The following is a 15,229-nucleotide window of genomic DNA, read 5'->3' on the forward strand; positions in this document are numbered from 1 at the left end:
CATCACAAAAATGGCATCTGTTGTGCTTTTCCCCACTGAGAATCCAAATTGTGAGTTGTGGATCCTGGCTATCTTTCTGAGTCTCTTGTCCAGAATTCTTTCCAGGATTTTCAATCCATGTTCCAGACGTTTTATTCCTCTATAGTTTTTACACTCCATTGGGTCTCCTTTCTCCTTGTAGATGGTAACCATACTGCTTTTTGTCCATTCTTCTGGAATTCTCTCTTCCTTTCCAATATTGTTTAGCAATCTCGTCAGCCACTGAATCCCCTCTTCATCGAGGTTCTTAAAGTGTTCTGCTGCTATTCCTGATGGTCCAGTTGCTTTGCCCACTTTCATCTCTTTGATAGCTTCTGTCACTTCCTTTACTGAAATTTCTTGGATTGGTCCACACACCATGTCTGCCTCCACTAGGTTCTCCCTCTCATTTTCTACATTTAACAGATTTTTGAAGTACTCCAGCCATCTTTGCTTGATGTGTTCTTCTTTAATCAAGACTCTGCCTCCTCCATCCTTGAGTACTGCCACCCGGATAATATCTTTTTTCTGTCTTGCTCTATGTTTAGCAATCTTGTAGATTTGGTCCTCTCCTTCCTTTGTTTCAAGTTTCTCATACCATTCTTTCCAGGCTCTTTCCTTTGCTCTTGCTACACTTCTTTTTGCTACCTTCTTTAGTCTCTTATATTCTTGTAATTCTCCAGTCCCATCTTTCAGTGCCTTGTATGCTTTTTTCTTTTCCTTCAGTGTTTCCTGAACTTCCATATCCCACCACCACTCTTCATTTTCCCTCGGTCTGCCTCCTCTTGTCTTTCCACAAACCCTGGTAGCAGCCTCTTCTAGGATGTGGCTCATCTCAGTCCACTCTTCTTCAACTGAAGGCTCCTCTGTTTCCTCTGTGTTGTTTTTCATTTCCCTCACCAGCCTGTTGAAATCTACTTTGTTTTCTCTCATTTTCAACACTTCTGTTCGTGCTGGGTGTTTCCTCTGCCTTATTCTTCGCTCCTTCAATATTGTGATGTCCATCACCAGTAGCCTGTGTTTTCTGGTAACAGCCTCATAGGGCAGGACTTTAGCATCTTGGACTTTCGCTCTATCAATTCTTCTCACTAATATGTAGTCTATTTGGGTATCATGGCCTCCACTCCTGTATGTCACCTTTTGCTCATAATTCTTCGTGAACCCTGTGTTCACTGCAAACAATTTAAGAGCTGGGAGTGTTTCTAGTAGCCTTCCTCCTTCTTCATTTCTCTCTCCTAGCCCTCTCTGACCATGTTCATCTGGATAATCTGGGCATTTCTCTCCTAAATGTGCACTGAAGTCTCCTCCAATTACCAACATTTCATTTCTTGGGATTCTGCTAACAACTTCTTCGAGATCTTCCAAGAAGCTATCCTTTTCCTCCTGTGGTCTTCCTACCTGTGGTGCATATACAGAGATGATATTCCACAACCCACTCTCAAAAGCCACCTGTACATTGATAATCCTGTCTGAGTGTCTAACCACCCTCACTATCTTGTCTGCTAGGTTTTTGCACACTATCACACCCACTCCATTCATTTTTGTACTCTTTCCAGCGTATAGAATCTTGTATCCGTCTCCTAGGTGTCTTGAGCTGTTTCCTTTCCACTTGGTTTCTTTCACACACAAGATCTCCAGTTTTCTCCTTGCCATAGTTTCAACCAATTCTCTCCCTCTCCCTGTCATGGTACCAACATTCCAACTCCCCACTCTCATAGACTTAACATTCCTTCCAGGCCCCTTCACCTTGTTTCTTTTATGTAGCCCCCACTCTACAGTTTTCCCCACAGTAGCATAATTTCCAATAGTACCCTGTTGGGACACAGCACTAATGGCGGCCTTTGTTAACCCTGGCCCCCGACCAATCTGTTATGTGCTTTGTGTTCTTTGCAACCATGGTTTTGGCAAGATGGTTTTACGTCGGATGCCCTGACTGATGCAACCCTTTTAGTCACCTCTTACGACAGGCAGGGATACCCAGGAGGTATTCTGATCCCCCTCCCGAGGGATCTTCAAGGCACTTTTCTCATTTGATAATTTTTTTTTAAGACAAGCAGTCAGGATCCCCTTTGTGTCTGCCTCTCTTCCATAAATGCTATAGAAAGTCTCCAAACTGCAGTGGGAAGGCTGTGATTAGTTAGGACTGGGCTCTCTTTGAAACAGTGCCCCTGTGGCCTCCCATGTGCTTGCAGGCATGTCATACTGTCCCACACTGTCTTAAGAGATGCAACATTTTAGGTTGAAAAAAAACCTGTCTAAGGTCATTATTTGCGTAAACTAATTTTTATTTTATAACTTGGTAGACATGCCATTCTTAAATGTTAAGACAGACATGACGTGTCCTGTGTCAAGTTGTGTGTAAATTGTGTGACTGCAGGACAGGAGACTCTCATCATGATGACAAAGGACTTTGAACCAATAACTGAAATCAATATCCACCAGGACGACTTCGGCGAAGGTATGTACTCGCGTGCCATGGCGACCTATGAACATTTTTGTCTTGCTTTTTGAATTAGCCTGAGCTGATTCAGAAATGTGTGTCCCTTATATGGGACAATACAATTTTGTTCCACTTCAGACAGTATGACAGTGATTGTTTCTAGGTGGTTGTGTACAGCTAGGACACACTAGAGAACATACATTCAACAGGAGTATGTGTTGACTTGCGTTAACCTAAAGCGCCTATTACATCTTTGGCTATTACAGCCGATTTGGATAAATGCTGAGAATAAGAATGTTTCAGGTTAACATTTGTTTGGATCTAGGACAATTTACAATCAGGTACAGTAGACTCCCGATTATCTGACCTAAACGGGACCGATAGTACAGTATGTCGGATAATCGGAAATGTCAGATAATGCGGAAACTGAATAGACAAATCGTAGATTAATGGAAGTGCAGTATATGTATAAAATCTGGTTTATTAATCTTGTCACTTGTCATGTTTCTCAAATAATATGATTATATTAAGGGAAAATACAGTAGGAAAAATAAAACACAATCACTGTATTTACAGTACAAAAATGAATCACGAGCGCAAACGAGCAAGCAAAGCTACTTCAATGGCAGTTTGTGACGCACTGAGAGACAAAGCAGCGTGGGATTGGGCAACATATTGAAGCGCCCTTGCCAAATGCTTTAGTGGCTGCATCGTCCCTTAGCTATGCACAAACACGGCAGGCTGGGGACGGTGCCCCTCTAAAGCATCCGGCGCTACAATATTATGCATGCGCACGCCTACAATATATGGCATGTTGATTGGCTATGTCGGAGAGTCGAAGGTCGGATAATCAAGACTCTACTGTAGTTAGTATTTCCCCTCAAAGCATGTACAGCCATAGACAGCAGCTTGTGTTTAATTGTGGACTTGTAGTGTCCCACTGTCTCACCCAGGCTTCACCGATCTCTTTCAGGGAAGTTCATCACTGTGGGGTGGGGAAAGAAGGAGACCCAGTTCCATGGTTCAGAAGGGAAGCAGGCTGCTCGGCGCAAGACAGCAGTAAGTCATGCTGTAAGTGCTGTGCTGTTCACGTGGGGTTCCTGAGCAACAAATTCATCATGTTCCCTCTTTGTGCAAGGAGGTGCAGCCTGCTGTGTCCTGGGATGATCGCCGGCCCCGGATCTCATGGAGGGGGGACGGGCAGTTCTTTGCCGTGAGTGCAGTGTGTCCACTGACAGGTAAGAGACAGGCTCCTCATTCAGTTTTATTACTGAGAACGATTATTCCCAGAACCTGAATGTTGGCCAGGGACCGAGACAAGCCTGCATGAAGAAGGACGCTGAGCACAGGGAGCCCTGTTGTTTCTCCCTTAGAAAGCTGAACTTGGAAAGGCAGCGGCTCATTACGTACTGTGGACCTGGCCGTAGTGTGAAGATAAATGTTTTGTCTCTACAGACCAAATAATTTCCTTTTTCTTTGATGAACATTGCAGTGTTAGGACCTTTATTTTTCTAGATACTGTATGAAAGATTGAAATATTTTTTTTAGTATGATCTTTAATAACTGCAAAATAGTCAGTTGCACACTTTGTCAGCTTTCTCTGAATTGAGACAATAAATCACATGGATATCTTTAACACTTCTGGGAAAAAATCTAAATCAATTTCTGCCTGATATGATGTCCCCTCAAATACTTTGTAATATCGCTAGAAGTTTATACAGTAGAAGCCTGGTTTATGGCTTAAATTAAATCTAAACTATCATGACTGTAAAGACATGGAGGGCTAGGGTTGGTGTTAGTTAGCTCTCTGCTTTAATCTATTTACTTAGTTCTGGTGTTCTGTCAAGAGAGGCATAGTCAGCTTTCTGGGTTAGCTAAAAGTTAAAGCTTTCAGTTTACTGAAATAAAAGCCTGAACTACAGAATGCATTGTTATCTGAAACTTGGTCATCATTAAGTTTCCTCCCCATTCCCTTTGCCTCTTGTCAGTGTTTATGCCATTTAATCTTCTGTCACATTCTTCTGTTACATTACATAACCATGTGCTATGCACAAATGTGAGACCTTTTTTTTTTCCTCTTGGCTCAGGTTTCCCGTTTTGACTTGTGTGAACTATGTGCCAGAGGGAGATGGGGATTTTGGGAGTGACAGGAAAATTACGTTGTGTTATTCTGTGTTGTTTCAGGTGCCAGGAAGGTGAGAGTGTGGAACAGAGAGTGTGTCTTGCAGTCAACCAGTGAGGTGGTTAATGGCCTAGAGCAAGCTCTCTGTTGGAAGTAAGCTGCCTTTCTGAACTGTACTTGTGTACTTTTTGGACATTAAACACTTGTTGTGTTTAATATTAAATGTTTAATATTTTCATTTAACCTACCAGTATTTAGGGTACGGTGAAGTTTGTTTTATCATGTTCTGAAGATTAATTTCTAACAAGAAAGGGTTTATATTTACCAATGCAAATAGCACGTCTCACCCTTGTAAAACATGAATAATTAAGAATCAGTCTATATGAAGTAAGTGAAATCCTATATTAAACTTTATGTGTAAAATATAACAGAATATGGATCAACCTACAGTATTCAAAAATGTTTTCTTGACACTGGATTGGAATCAGTTTTTACGATGGGTTAATTATGTAATTTACTGTATAGACTTCCTCAAGCCTGTTTCTGAAATTAAACAACCACCAGACTTAAAGCCATGATTTTTTACCTTTACAAGTACCGATTCTTGCCCTAGGCCCTAAACAAATCTCTCTACAGGCCTGCTTATGAGCAGGAATGGAAAATGGACCCTGTTGTTCTGTCATGGCCACGTACACAGCAGTACCTCTTACAGAAACCGCTAATATAAACCTGTGTTTCTAGGAGAGCTTTAAATGCGACATTAAAGTGTGTGAGTGTAACGTGAAGAGAAACAGATAGAGTCCTGTTCACAAAGCTCAAAGAGATTGTATACCATTTAGACACTTTTCAGACATTCCTATTTTTTAAAATGGAGTTTCAGAACGTGATAAAGCAAACAAGTGACATACAACCGTTCTAATGTTAAGGAAAACATGGTTTGTTTTAATATAACATGAATAAGTTCTATGAGCTAACGTTCAGTGACCCTTTAAAATCAGATGCAAGGTCGGGTCAGCCCTCATCAGCAATTCCGATACAGAGAGCAGTACTGATGGTGAGACTGCGTGATACAGGATGTTGTAGTTTATAAGAAACACCCCAATGGCCTTGGGATAAAAACTGATTAAACAGCAAGATGTGCTTTCAGCAGCAGCAATTTTCTTTGTCCCCAGAGTGCGAAAGAGCTTGAAATTAGGCCGTTTGACCAGTGTGTCCTGTTTCAGACCCTCGGGAAGTTTGATTGCATCGACGCAGAGGAAGCCCAACAAACATGATGTGGTTTTTCTGGAGAAAAATGGGCTCCTGCATGGAGAGTTCTCTCTACCCTTCAAACCGGAGAAGGTCAAGGTAGGCGAGAGAGAATTCGAGCACTTCATGCCTTTGAGACTCCCTGGTCCTATAAAATGTCCTCGAGACCCAAACTGGTGTCCTCCAGGTTCAGTATGTGCTTAAGATTTCTGTGCTTTAAACATGAGAGAACAACATTGTTACTGTGATACCCCATAATTCAAGAATGCTCTGCTCAGAAGGTTGCACCGGTGAAGACTGTAATACATCCAAAAAATACTAACTTTATAAATTGTGTTATGGAGCTCGTGTGTTAAATCAAAACCTAGATTCAAATGTTAGTAGTATCACTTTTAAAGAACAATGCTAAAGAAAAGGCCTTTCAGTTTTTTGTTAGAATTCTTTGGTCCAGTTCACTCTTAAGGGTTGCAGTTGTTGTAGATAAATGCAAAGAGACTTAGTCAATTTAGTCAATTTCCAAAAAGCTCAATCATTGAAGTTACGTGCAGACTCTGTGACTAGGAGTCCAAAGTTGTGGGTGAGTTTTCATGCTTCTGTTCCTCTGCTCGCAGGTGAAGGAGCTGCTCTGGAACGCTGACTCCACCGTGCTGGCTGTCTGGCTGGAGGACATAATCTCTGATGGAGACCACCAGCCCAACACCTACAGTATGAGCCTTTCTCTTGTTACCTCAGCACTGATGCACTCTAGTGTATCCATCGTTTCAACAGCAGGCAATTTTTACAGCACTCTCTAGTGTCCACTCTCTAACTCTCAGACGATAGGATGACCTTTAGCATATATCATGGTGTCTTTTTGGAAGATTTGAATATCACAGGGAGATCGTGATGCATCTGTGACATTAAGTTAAGTACATGTATGGAAATAGGTTTTTTATTTGTTTTTGTCTTAGTTTGTTCTGAACTCTCTGATTTATGTAGCTTATGAGAACTGTAGCTGCTTTTGCCAGATGAACTGAGATTTCCTTATGAATAATTTGAGAGGTGTTGCCCCTTCTAAGAAAAGTGATAAAAAATGCCATGTTCTGTACATCAGACACACAGTTACAAGGTGCAGCAGACGCCCAGTTACAATAATACAAGCAGCTAGACAAGAATTGACCTGCCTTCTCCATAAGTTTACATTTGTCTGACTTTCAACTACTTAATAAGACACAAGACAAACCCAGTACTTGTGTGAAAGCGACAGAACAGATTTAAAGTTTGGGACTGTATTTGTCTTCTGGAAGTAGTCGGTGAACAGCAGTGTTCACTGTTCATTCAGCAGTGTAACATGTGAGAGTTAGGGCTCTGGAGTTGTTCCAGGAAGATGGTGGATTGAGACCCCAGAGTGGACATGGGCGGTGTACCCTTGAATTAAGAACTTTCCTCCTGGCGGCTCCTGTCCAGCCAACTTGCAATGTACTTCAGCTCCATTTTGCCGAAGTTCTTGTATTCTAGTAAGACTACGAAAAGTAGTTTCTGAAGAAGAGCCATGGACACTTTCCCGTTGTGACTTAGAGACCAACTTGCCATATTGCTTCTTTCTACCGGTCGGTTATTTATTGTCACCAAAGCATTCAAAAGTTTGTTTTGAAGAGAAAGCGGCAGCTCCTGGAAGGAGAGGCCTGTGTCCCTGGTTTCATGTCGGATCCTGGGTTCGTGCTTTTGCAGTTCAGCTGTGGACCGTGGGGAACTATCACTGGTACCTGAAGCAGAGCCTGCACTTCGGCGACGACCCGCTCAAGGCGCCAGTGTGCGTGGCCTGGGACCCAGAGCTGCCTCTCCGGCTGCATGCCCTGTGCCAGGGGTGGCGGTACCTGTGCTATGACTGGACCTGGAGCGTGGATCGCAGCGCGGGGGCGGACTCGCGGGATACTGCCAATGTGGCGGTCATTGATGGAGGTAAGGTCATGCGAGAGACGGACATGTCGCCCCTGACAGAGCTGCCTGTCTGTTAAAGAGGACACAGATGAGAAGGAGATGTTCTGTTTGCTGTTTCTGGCCCCCTCCTGGTGTCCGCTGTAAAGTGTGGGGAAAAAATGTTAATGTGGCTACCTCTTGTGTTTTTCAGACAGGGTTCTGGTGACCACCTTCCGGCATGGTGTGGTGCCCCCACCCATGTGCACATACCAGCTTCAGCTGCCCACTGCTGCCAATCAGGTGACCTTTCACCCCGAGCCAGGGAAGACCAATGACCTGGCTGTTCTCACCGCCAGTGGCCACATCTCAATCTACAGCCAAGGTGAGCCCTCCCCCAGTTTTCATTAGATTTCTGTGTGCAAACTCTTTTTTAAAGCATTTTGAAGTACTAAATCTCCATTTAATGAGTGTAGCCACATACATTAATATAAAAGTACATATTGTTTAGTTCTTATGAATATTATTCATGAAGAATAATGTCATGTTATGTCATGTTTCTGTAAGTGCAATTTCTGGAAGAGTTTTTAGTCCCATCTGACTTTGTAATTGTAATCAAAGCCCGAGATTGATCATGGAGCCCTGTTCTGTCTTGTCCAGTCCTATGTTCATAACTCATATCCCAGCAGTATTTTCTAGGTGTGATTAAAAAAAGGTTTGTGCTTCCTTGTAGGGGCTGCCAGCCATGAGGATCCAACAGTTAAAGTTGGGGCGGTTGGAGGCCCAGGGTTTAAAGTTACTGCACAGACACCTGCGCTGAAGAAAACATACAGGTGCAGTTTGAATAATTGTTATAATTGCGTGTAGGAGAAGTTGTAATAGTAGTGGAGGCTGTATTTTGTAGGGATGCAAGAAGTCTCGGACAGGTTGGTGAACTTTTGAAATGTGTTTATTTCATGTCGAAAGGACTTTACAGAGAAAATAAGAACAAACCACCAGTGTTTGCTTGCTACACTCTGAATACAGTCATTGTCAAAGGGTTTTGATATGTGTACACCCCTGATCAGTCTTTTCTGTTACAATAAATATTGTGTTTAGGACAATTAGATTCTTACGTATGTATTTAGACTACACATGAAAATTGCCATATGCTTGAAACACTTGTCCTTGCCTTCAATTTGCTCTGAAATGTCAGATATTCTTTCAGAACATTTAACACAACAGGTATCTATCAGTTGTCTTCAGCATAATCAATTTTCCTGATCTTAACTAAATTTAGAATGAAGCCTTTCACATACAGAGATCAAACGCTGCAGTTTCCTATGTTTAGCCTTCAATATAAAAGAAACTAGGAGTGGTTGAACTCCACACATGGTCATTTGACACCAGTTTTTCCAAATAGCGCTAAATAGCAGGTCAGAATTGTGTTACTTGCCATTTCCTCTTGCCTTGCCATCTTTCTCTTTTTTTCCATGTTGGGTTTGTTTTTGAAGTTCTGAGTGGGTTTCATTCCATTGTTTACCAAAAAGTAAAGATTTAGGTGCTAAACCTTGTTTTCAGGATGTATATCACTGAGAAGGATGAAAGTACCATCCCCTTGCTTGAAAAGTGTTCACTTCTCTTACCAGATGACTTTGGCTTTACAGTATCACAGGGTTTAAGGTCTGTGTCTCGACATCTGAACTATCGAGCAAAAGACTGGAATTGCCTTGAATGGACAGGCTGTAAATTACGGTGTGGTGGCTCTGTGGCTAAGGATCTGCGCCTGTGGCTGGAAAGTTGCCGGTTCGTATCCCACGGCCGGCAGAGGAATCCTACTCTGTTGGGCCCCTGCGCAAGGCCCAACTGCTCTAGGGGTGCCGTATAAATAGCTGACCCTGTGCTCTGACCCCAAGCTTCTCTCTCTGTCCGTGTGTCTTATGGAGAGCAAGTTGGGGTATGCGAAAAGACAAATTTCTAATACAGGAAATTGGAAATTGTATATGGTCAATAAAGTGATCTCTCTTATCTTAAAATTGTTGCCCACTACACATTCAAAGCTGTCTTGTTGTTTGCACTAATGAAACATTTGTATATATCTGACATACTACCAAACTCAAACAAATAAAGAACTCATGAAAAGTCTTTATAAACCACATTATGTTGGAAGTATGAGTTGCTTGGAAAGGCAGCTGGCTTTCTGCCGTCATTCCTGCTCACAGAGAGCCTGATTTGCTGGTCTCAGAACGTATCAAAGGACCAGACAATGAAATTGGCAAGCAGTCTATCTCCTGTATCTACTTCCCCATGATTTCTGGCTGTGTGATGGATGAGTGAAATTTCACATGTCCACATGTCCATGTGTATACACTATTAGTGAGGGCGTTGTCTTAGATTTAATCAATTTCTACCCAGACAGCATTTTTTTCTGACATATACAAAATACCAGCGTGTTTAAAGGGGAACTGCAGCTCCAATTTCTCAGACCGGTTATTTAATCTCAAAATCATTGATGTCATTAATTCATTGTGTTTATAGAAAAATTGGATGGTTTTTTAATTAAAGACACAATCGTGTACTCTGTGAAAGTGCTGTAAGTCGCCACGATGTCGCAAACCCCTGGTCTCTCCACAGTCGAGAGCAAGAGTTCCCACGAATGTGATGTGGCCCTTCCTGCTCACTAGTCACTGTAATGACTAATATAATGCAAGTATGAGCGAATAAGTTAAGGTTGTGCAGCAGATATTTCACAGGTAGTTTTTCTCAGCAAAACCATCTCGAAATTGAGAGCAATATTTGTATTGGAATAAAAGAGATGTATTCACAAGCCTGCTTGTTTACAGTGTCATAGCGCTGCAGCACATAACCTCAAGTTTTGTTGCCTTGTTCTGAATCTCAGAATATGGTGCTGGGCATACCTGGAGATTTCATCTGTTTTGTCATGTAAATTGGGGGTTTTACAAGTCACTGTGTACATTTTACTGTTAATGTGGTTTGAAATGCACTCATCAATGTTGATTCTTTCTAACCTCATTAACTCGCTCAGGTGTGTTGACTCATTCAGTGTCCTCCTAGTATTCCGGAAGTCGGTACAGGTGACTTCATGTGCCCCCTTGTTCCCGTGCAGCGTGGCGCTGGGGGAGGACCTGCAGCCCCTCGGCCTGCGGCTGCTCACCTGGCTGAGGGACGACACTTTCCTGGTGGTGAGTGGTGGGGAACGGCCCTCTCAGTCCCGCCTGCTCATGCTGGCTCCTGCAGGGGAGGAGAGCCCGCCACACAGCCTGAAGACCAGGTACTGCGGCCGAGCCTCTGGCCTGAACCATCCTGCTTTCTCTCCTTGCTGTCCTACAGTAATCTCTCCCACTGGCACATGTTCCCTGTCAGAGTACTTCCGCATTAATCCAGATGAAGGCAGTTTTTGCAAATTGTATTCTAATCTGACCATTTCCTGTGATGTTTAAATATTGCTGTTTAAGCCTTCTAAGGTGGCAAAAAAGAGGTGTGGGCATGATGCCGTTCGCTTCCCTTTAGCCTGCAGGACTGGAAAGTCCAGAAGGACATTTTGTGTAAGCCAAAATGTATAAATAACATTTTTGGTACAACTGTGAAGGGGGAGGCCAAGACCCATCAAATTTTAATTTTGATTATAAAACCAGGGTGCCACAGTGGTCAGTGCTGTTGCTTCACAGCTCCAGAGTTTTGTGTTGGAATTTGAGTCTCAGAGGGTCTCTGGTGTCTGCTCACGGTCCAGAGACATGCTGTTGGCTTTAACTGGCATCTCTGTGTGAATGGATGCGTGCGTGTGTTTGCATGCACGTGTGTGTGATGGACTGATATCCCAAGCAGGCCGATAAAGAGCTTGGTGATCTTGGATGGATATCTGTGTACAATTTAGAATGTTCAGATGTGATCCTTCAAAACAATTTCTGTGTAACAACAGAGAACTTAGTGTGGATTATAAGTCAAAGTATATGTGTTGTCTCCATTACTCCCAAGTTGGCGCACAAGTTGATATTTAGGTATCAATTAAATATCAACTTGTATCTAAATAGGATAGCAGGTGGGGGATAAAACAAGCAAAGGTCACCGGTGATTGTGAATTTAAAGGAAGCAAGGCACAGGGAATTCACAGCTTGTTGCTGATCCCCAGGTGCTCCGTCCTTGTGGAAGGACATGTGATCAGCGTGTGTCCCAGCCAGAAGAGTGAGACTGTGGCCCTGCAGCTGGAGGACGGCCAGATCAAGAGGTTCCTCTGGGGTCAGTCAGGCCCAGATCATGTCGCATTATTTATATTCTTCTTGGAAAAATTATCAAGGGGGCCATGTTCGAACTTCAACCATGTTAGCCGTGTAGTAAGGAAATGGAACTGCCAAAAAGATCAAAGGAATTGGCAGTATAAACACAAAGCAGAAAACAGATCATGAATGTGGCAAAAGGGGTTTTAACTTGTTTGTGTTGTGTGCAGAGTCCTCAGATCCTTGTGTCGGGGAATGGCAAACCTCCAGTGGCGGTGCCCTGCGGTTCCCTCAGCCCTGTGTGCAGACAGCCTTGTGCACCATTGCTGGGGAGGTATGTAAATACTGTGCTTGCAGTACTGATCAAGTAGTTAAGATATATCTATCCCAACATACTGTAACTTCTGAGAATATTACCCAACTAATGAATTTTTAAACACTAGGTGCATGTGGGTATTATAAATGCTACATATATCATTTAATGATAAACCTTATTTCGGTTATACAAGTGCAACTCTTTCACTGTATAACTATGACCTACAAATCATGTACTGTCAATTGACGAATTGCCCTTTCTCAAGGAATTCTGTCTCCAAGCAAATATGGAGTGTTTTTGTTAATTCATAGGGAAACGTGCTTATATTTGGTGCCATGTTTTCACAGGAGCAATTATTGGGACTCAGTGACAGGTCACGTTTTTCCATCGGTGATACAGAGGTGCAGTTAACTTTTTATTCTCTTTGTTTTCAGCACAGTCTTATGCACAGGGTACAGTTAAACAGGAAGGGCTGAAGTTACGAGCTTCAGTACGACTGACACGTGTAATTGAAATGAGTAGGGTTTTCTGAACTGCATGCCCAATGTAATTGTGTACCTTGTTATTCTTTTCGGGTCAATTGATATTGGTAGAGTATTTCTCAGTACTGTTACTGGAAGCAGCATAGTCAAGAGGTTGCAGTGTGGCTTAGTTATTGGAGCTCTAGATTTCAGGTTTAAATCCCATCTGGAACACCGTTGCTGTACCCTTGAACAAGGTTCAGGGTGGCTCAGCTAGTCCTCCCATATAAATTGCTAAACTCATCAGCCAAATATATTAAAGGCATCTTCAGAAGAGCTGCAAATGTTAACAAGATGTCAAAACGTGAAATGGAATAGAAAGCTTAGGTAAACTCGAGGCATGCAGGAAAGAGAAGGATGTCAATAGAAATTGCCTAGTGATATTTATTAAAGAATTTTTTCAGTATTTGCTTAAACTTTTATTTTTCTTCTGGGTGCATGCAGAAATTAAATTAAAAATTAATTATGGTGCATGCATAATTCCATCCATGTTTCGTGCACGTGGGATTTCCTTGGGTGGGAGGGAGACTGTTTGGACATGGGACATGATTAGTTTGATTAGGGATGATTATAAATAATCAATTTCGTATCTTGAGAATTCTTGAATGTGTTTTGACACCACAGAAAATTGAGATTAGAGTCTGTGCTCATTCCTTTCTTCCAGATATCCTCAAATATCTCATCTTTTGTTCTGTACGACAACTTTCTCCTGCTTACAACACACTCGCATACCTGCAGGTGTTTCAATTTACACGAAACCTCAGTAAAAGGTAAAATTGGCTCCTTTTTTAACTATTTAAGATGGGTTGGTTATTATTTCATGTTGAAGGTGGGGGAATGACATGTTATAAGGCATATTCTGTTATATTTTGATATCAGGTTGTCGTCCATTCTTTCACTTGTAAATTCTACCTCTTCCCTAAACTGGAGGTGGATATGAGAAAAAAACAAATGGAAGTATGATCCTTTGTAGGCCACAGTGGGTTTTTAATTTACAACATTAAATTAAATTAATGTTTCTTTCATTGAGTTACAATTTATGTTTTTTTTTTATTATTGTACAGTTCATTATGAAATAATTTTTTAAAGAAATAATCTTTGTGTGTGTGTGTGGTCTCTCAGGGCTGCAGTCTGCGCTGAGCTCTGAGGCCGGGCAGAACGATGAAACACTGCGCCGGGTGGAGAGGGGCTCCCGCATTGTCACTGTAGTCCCCCAGGATACAAAACTCATCCTGCAGGCAAGTCAGCCCCTATCTCTGTACTTGACACCACTACACACACAGCTTTAAAGGGCTGCAGGCGCGGAGTGGTGCGTACAGCTCTACACTAGAACTGGAAGGTTAGGGATACAGGACTCATTGCTGGAGAAGTATCTAAGGTGCCGACATCAATCCAGTCAGTCTGCTCAGTACCTGGATGGGAGACCTCCTGGGAAAGGTAAGGTTGCTGCTGGAAGAGGTGTTAGTTGGGCCAGTCGGTGGCGCTCACCCTGTGGTCTGTGTGGGTCCTAATGCCCCAGTATAGTGATGGGGACACTATAAAAAGGCGCTGTCCTTTGGATGAGACGTAAAACCGAGGTTCTGGCTCTCTGTGGTCATTAAAAATCCCTGGTGTTTCTCGAAGAGTAGAGGTGTTACCCCACTGTCCTGCCCAAATTTCTCCCTGGCCTTTGCCAATCATGGCCTCCTAATAATCCCCATCTACGAATTGGCTTCTTCACTCTGTTCTCCCCACTGATAGCTTATGTGTGGTGAGTGTACTGGTGCACTATGGCTGTCGTCACATCATCCAGATGGGGCTGCACATTGGTGGTGGTGGAGGGGAGCCCCCATTACTTCTAAAGCACGAGTGGAGTTTCCAGAAAAGCTCTATATATATGTGTAAGGAATTATTATTAATTATCAAAAAGAGAAATTGATCTTAATAGTATTCAGGTGTTTCAGCAGGCTTGTGTTTACAATCGCTGTTCAGTTGAATAGTATAATAAATCTTTTTTTACATATTTCAAGTTGAACTGTGTTCATGATGTTCTTTAACCACTCTCTTACTGAAAGTGGATGTGCGGTTTACGGTGTATTTTTGGTGCTCAAAAGAAATCCGTTACAACTTAAACTGAAGAGAGGCCAAATCTTTCCGCTAACGTACAGCGTATTTTTTGTTGATGTTCTGGGGAAAACATAATGCCGCTACTAAGACAAAACTCCCTTCCTCTGCTCATTTAATTGCCGGAACTCCATAGATGCCTCGGGGCAACCTTGAAACCATCCATCATCGTGCGCTGGTCCTGGCACAGGTCAGGAAGTGGCTGGACAGGTAGGTTCTCATTGTGGGATTAACTGCATGGTTAAAACAGAAGAGAGCCCCAGAAAGTGCTCTTAGGACACATAACAGAGGAGAACGCACAAATAAACACAAATCGATGGTAGTATTGTCCAGGGTAAAGCTGGGGCACCC

At 42.6% G+C, this 15,229-nt stretch overlaps 1 protein-coding gene across 3 annotated transcripts in view; it reads left to right on the plus strand.

Annotated features, from left to right (window-relative positions):
- Nucleotides 1-15,229, plus strand: part of elp1 (elongator acetyltransferase complex subunit 1) — a 35,364-nt gene that overhangs the window by 4,125 nt on the left and 16,010 nt on the right. For all 3 annotated transcript variants that reach the window (XM_069189446.1, XM_069189444.1, XM_069189448.1), the window contains exons 5-20: nt 2,396-2,476; nt 3,432-3,517; nt 3,597-3,696; nt 4,643-4,733; nt 5,804-5,927; nt 6,440-6,533; nt 7,539-7,769; nt 7,939-8,109; nt 8,458-8,557; nt 10,831-10,995; nt 11,854-11,960; nt 12,169-12,272; nt 12,602-12,655; nt 13,440-13,545; nt 13,898-14,013; nt 15,015-15,088. In XM_069189446.1, the coding sequence (XP_069045547.1) occupies nt 2,396-2,476; nt 3,432-3,517; nt 3,597-3,696; nt 4,643-4,733; nt 5,804-5,927; nt 6,440-6,533; nt 7,539-7,769; nt 7,939-8,109; nt 8,458-8,557; nt 10,831-10,995; nt 11,854-11,960; nt 12,169-12,272; nt 12,602-12,655; nt 13,440-13,545; nt 13,898-14,013; nt 15,015-15,088 (1,804 nt within the window). The remainder of the gene's footprint in view (nt 1-2,395; nt 2,477-3,431; nt 3,518-3,596; nt 3,697-4,642; nt 4,734-5,803; nt 5,928-6,439; nt 6,534-7,538; nt 7,770-7,938; nt 8,110-8,457; nt 8,558-10,830; nt 10,996-11,853; nt 11,961-12,168; nt 12,273-12,601; nt 12,656-13,439; nt 13,546-13,897; nt 14,014-15,014; nt 15,089-15,229) is intronic.

This window comes from Lepisosteus oculatus, chromosome 1, assembly GCF_040954835.1.
Source record: "Lepisosteus oculatus isolate fLepOcu1 chromosome 1, fLepOcu1.hap2, whole genome shotgun sequence".
Lineage (NCBI taxonomy): Eukaryota > Metazoa > Chordata > Actinopteri > Semionotiformes > Lepisosteidae > Lepisosteus > Lepisosteus oculatus.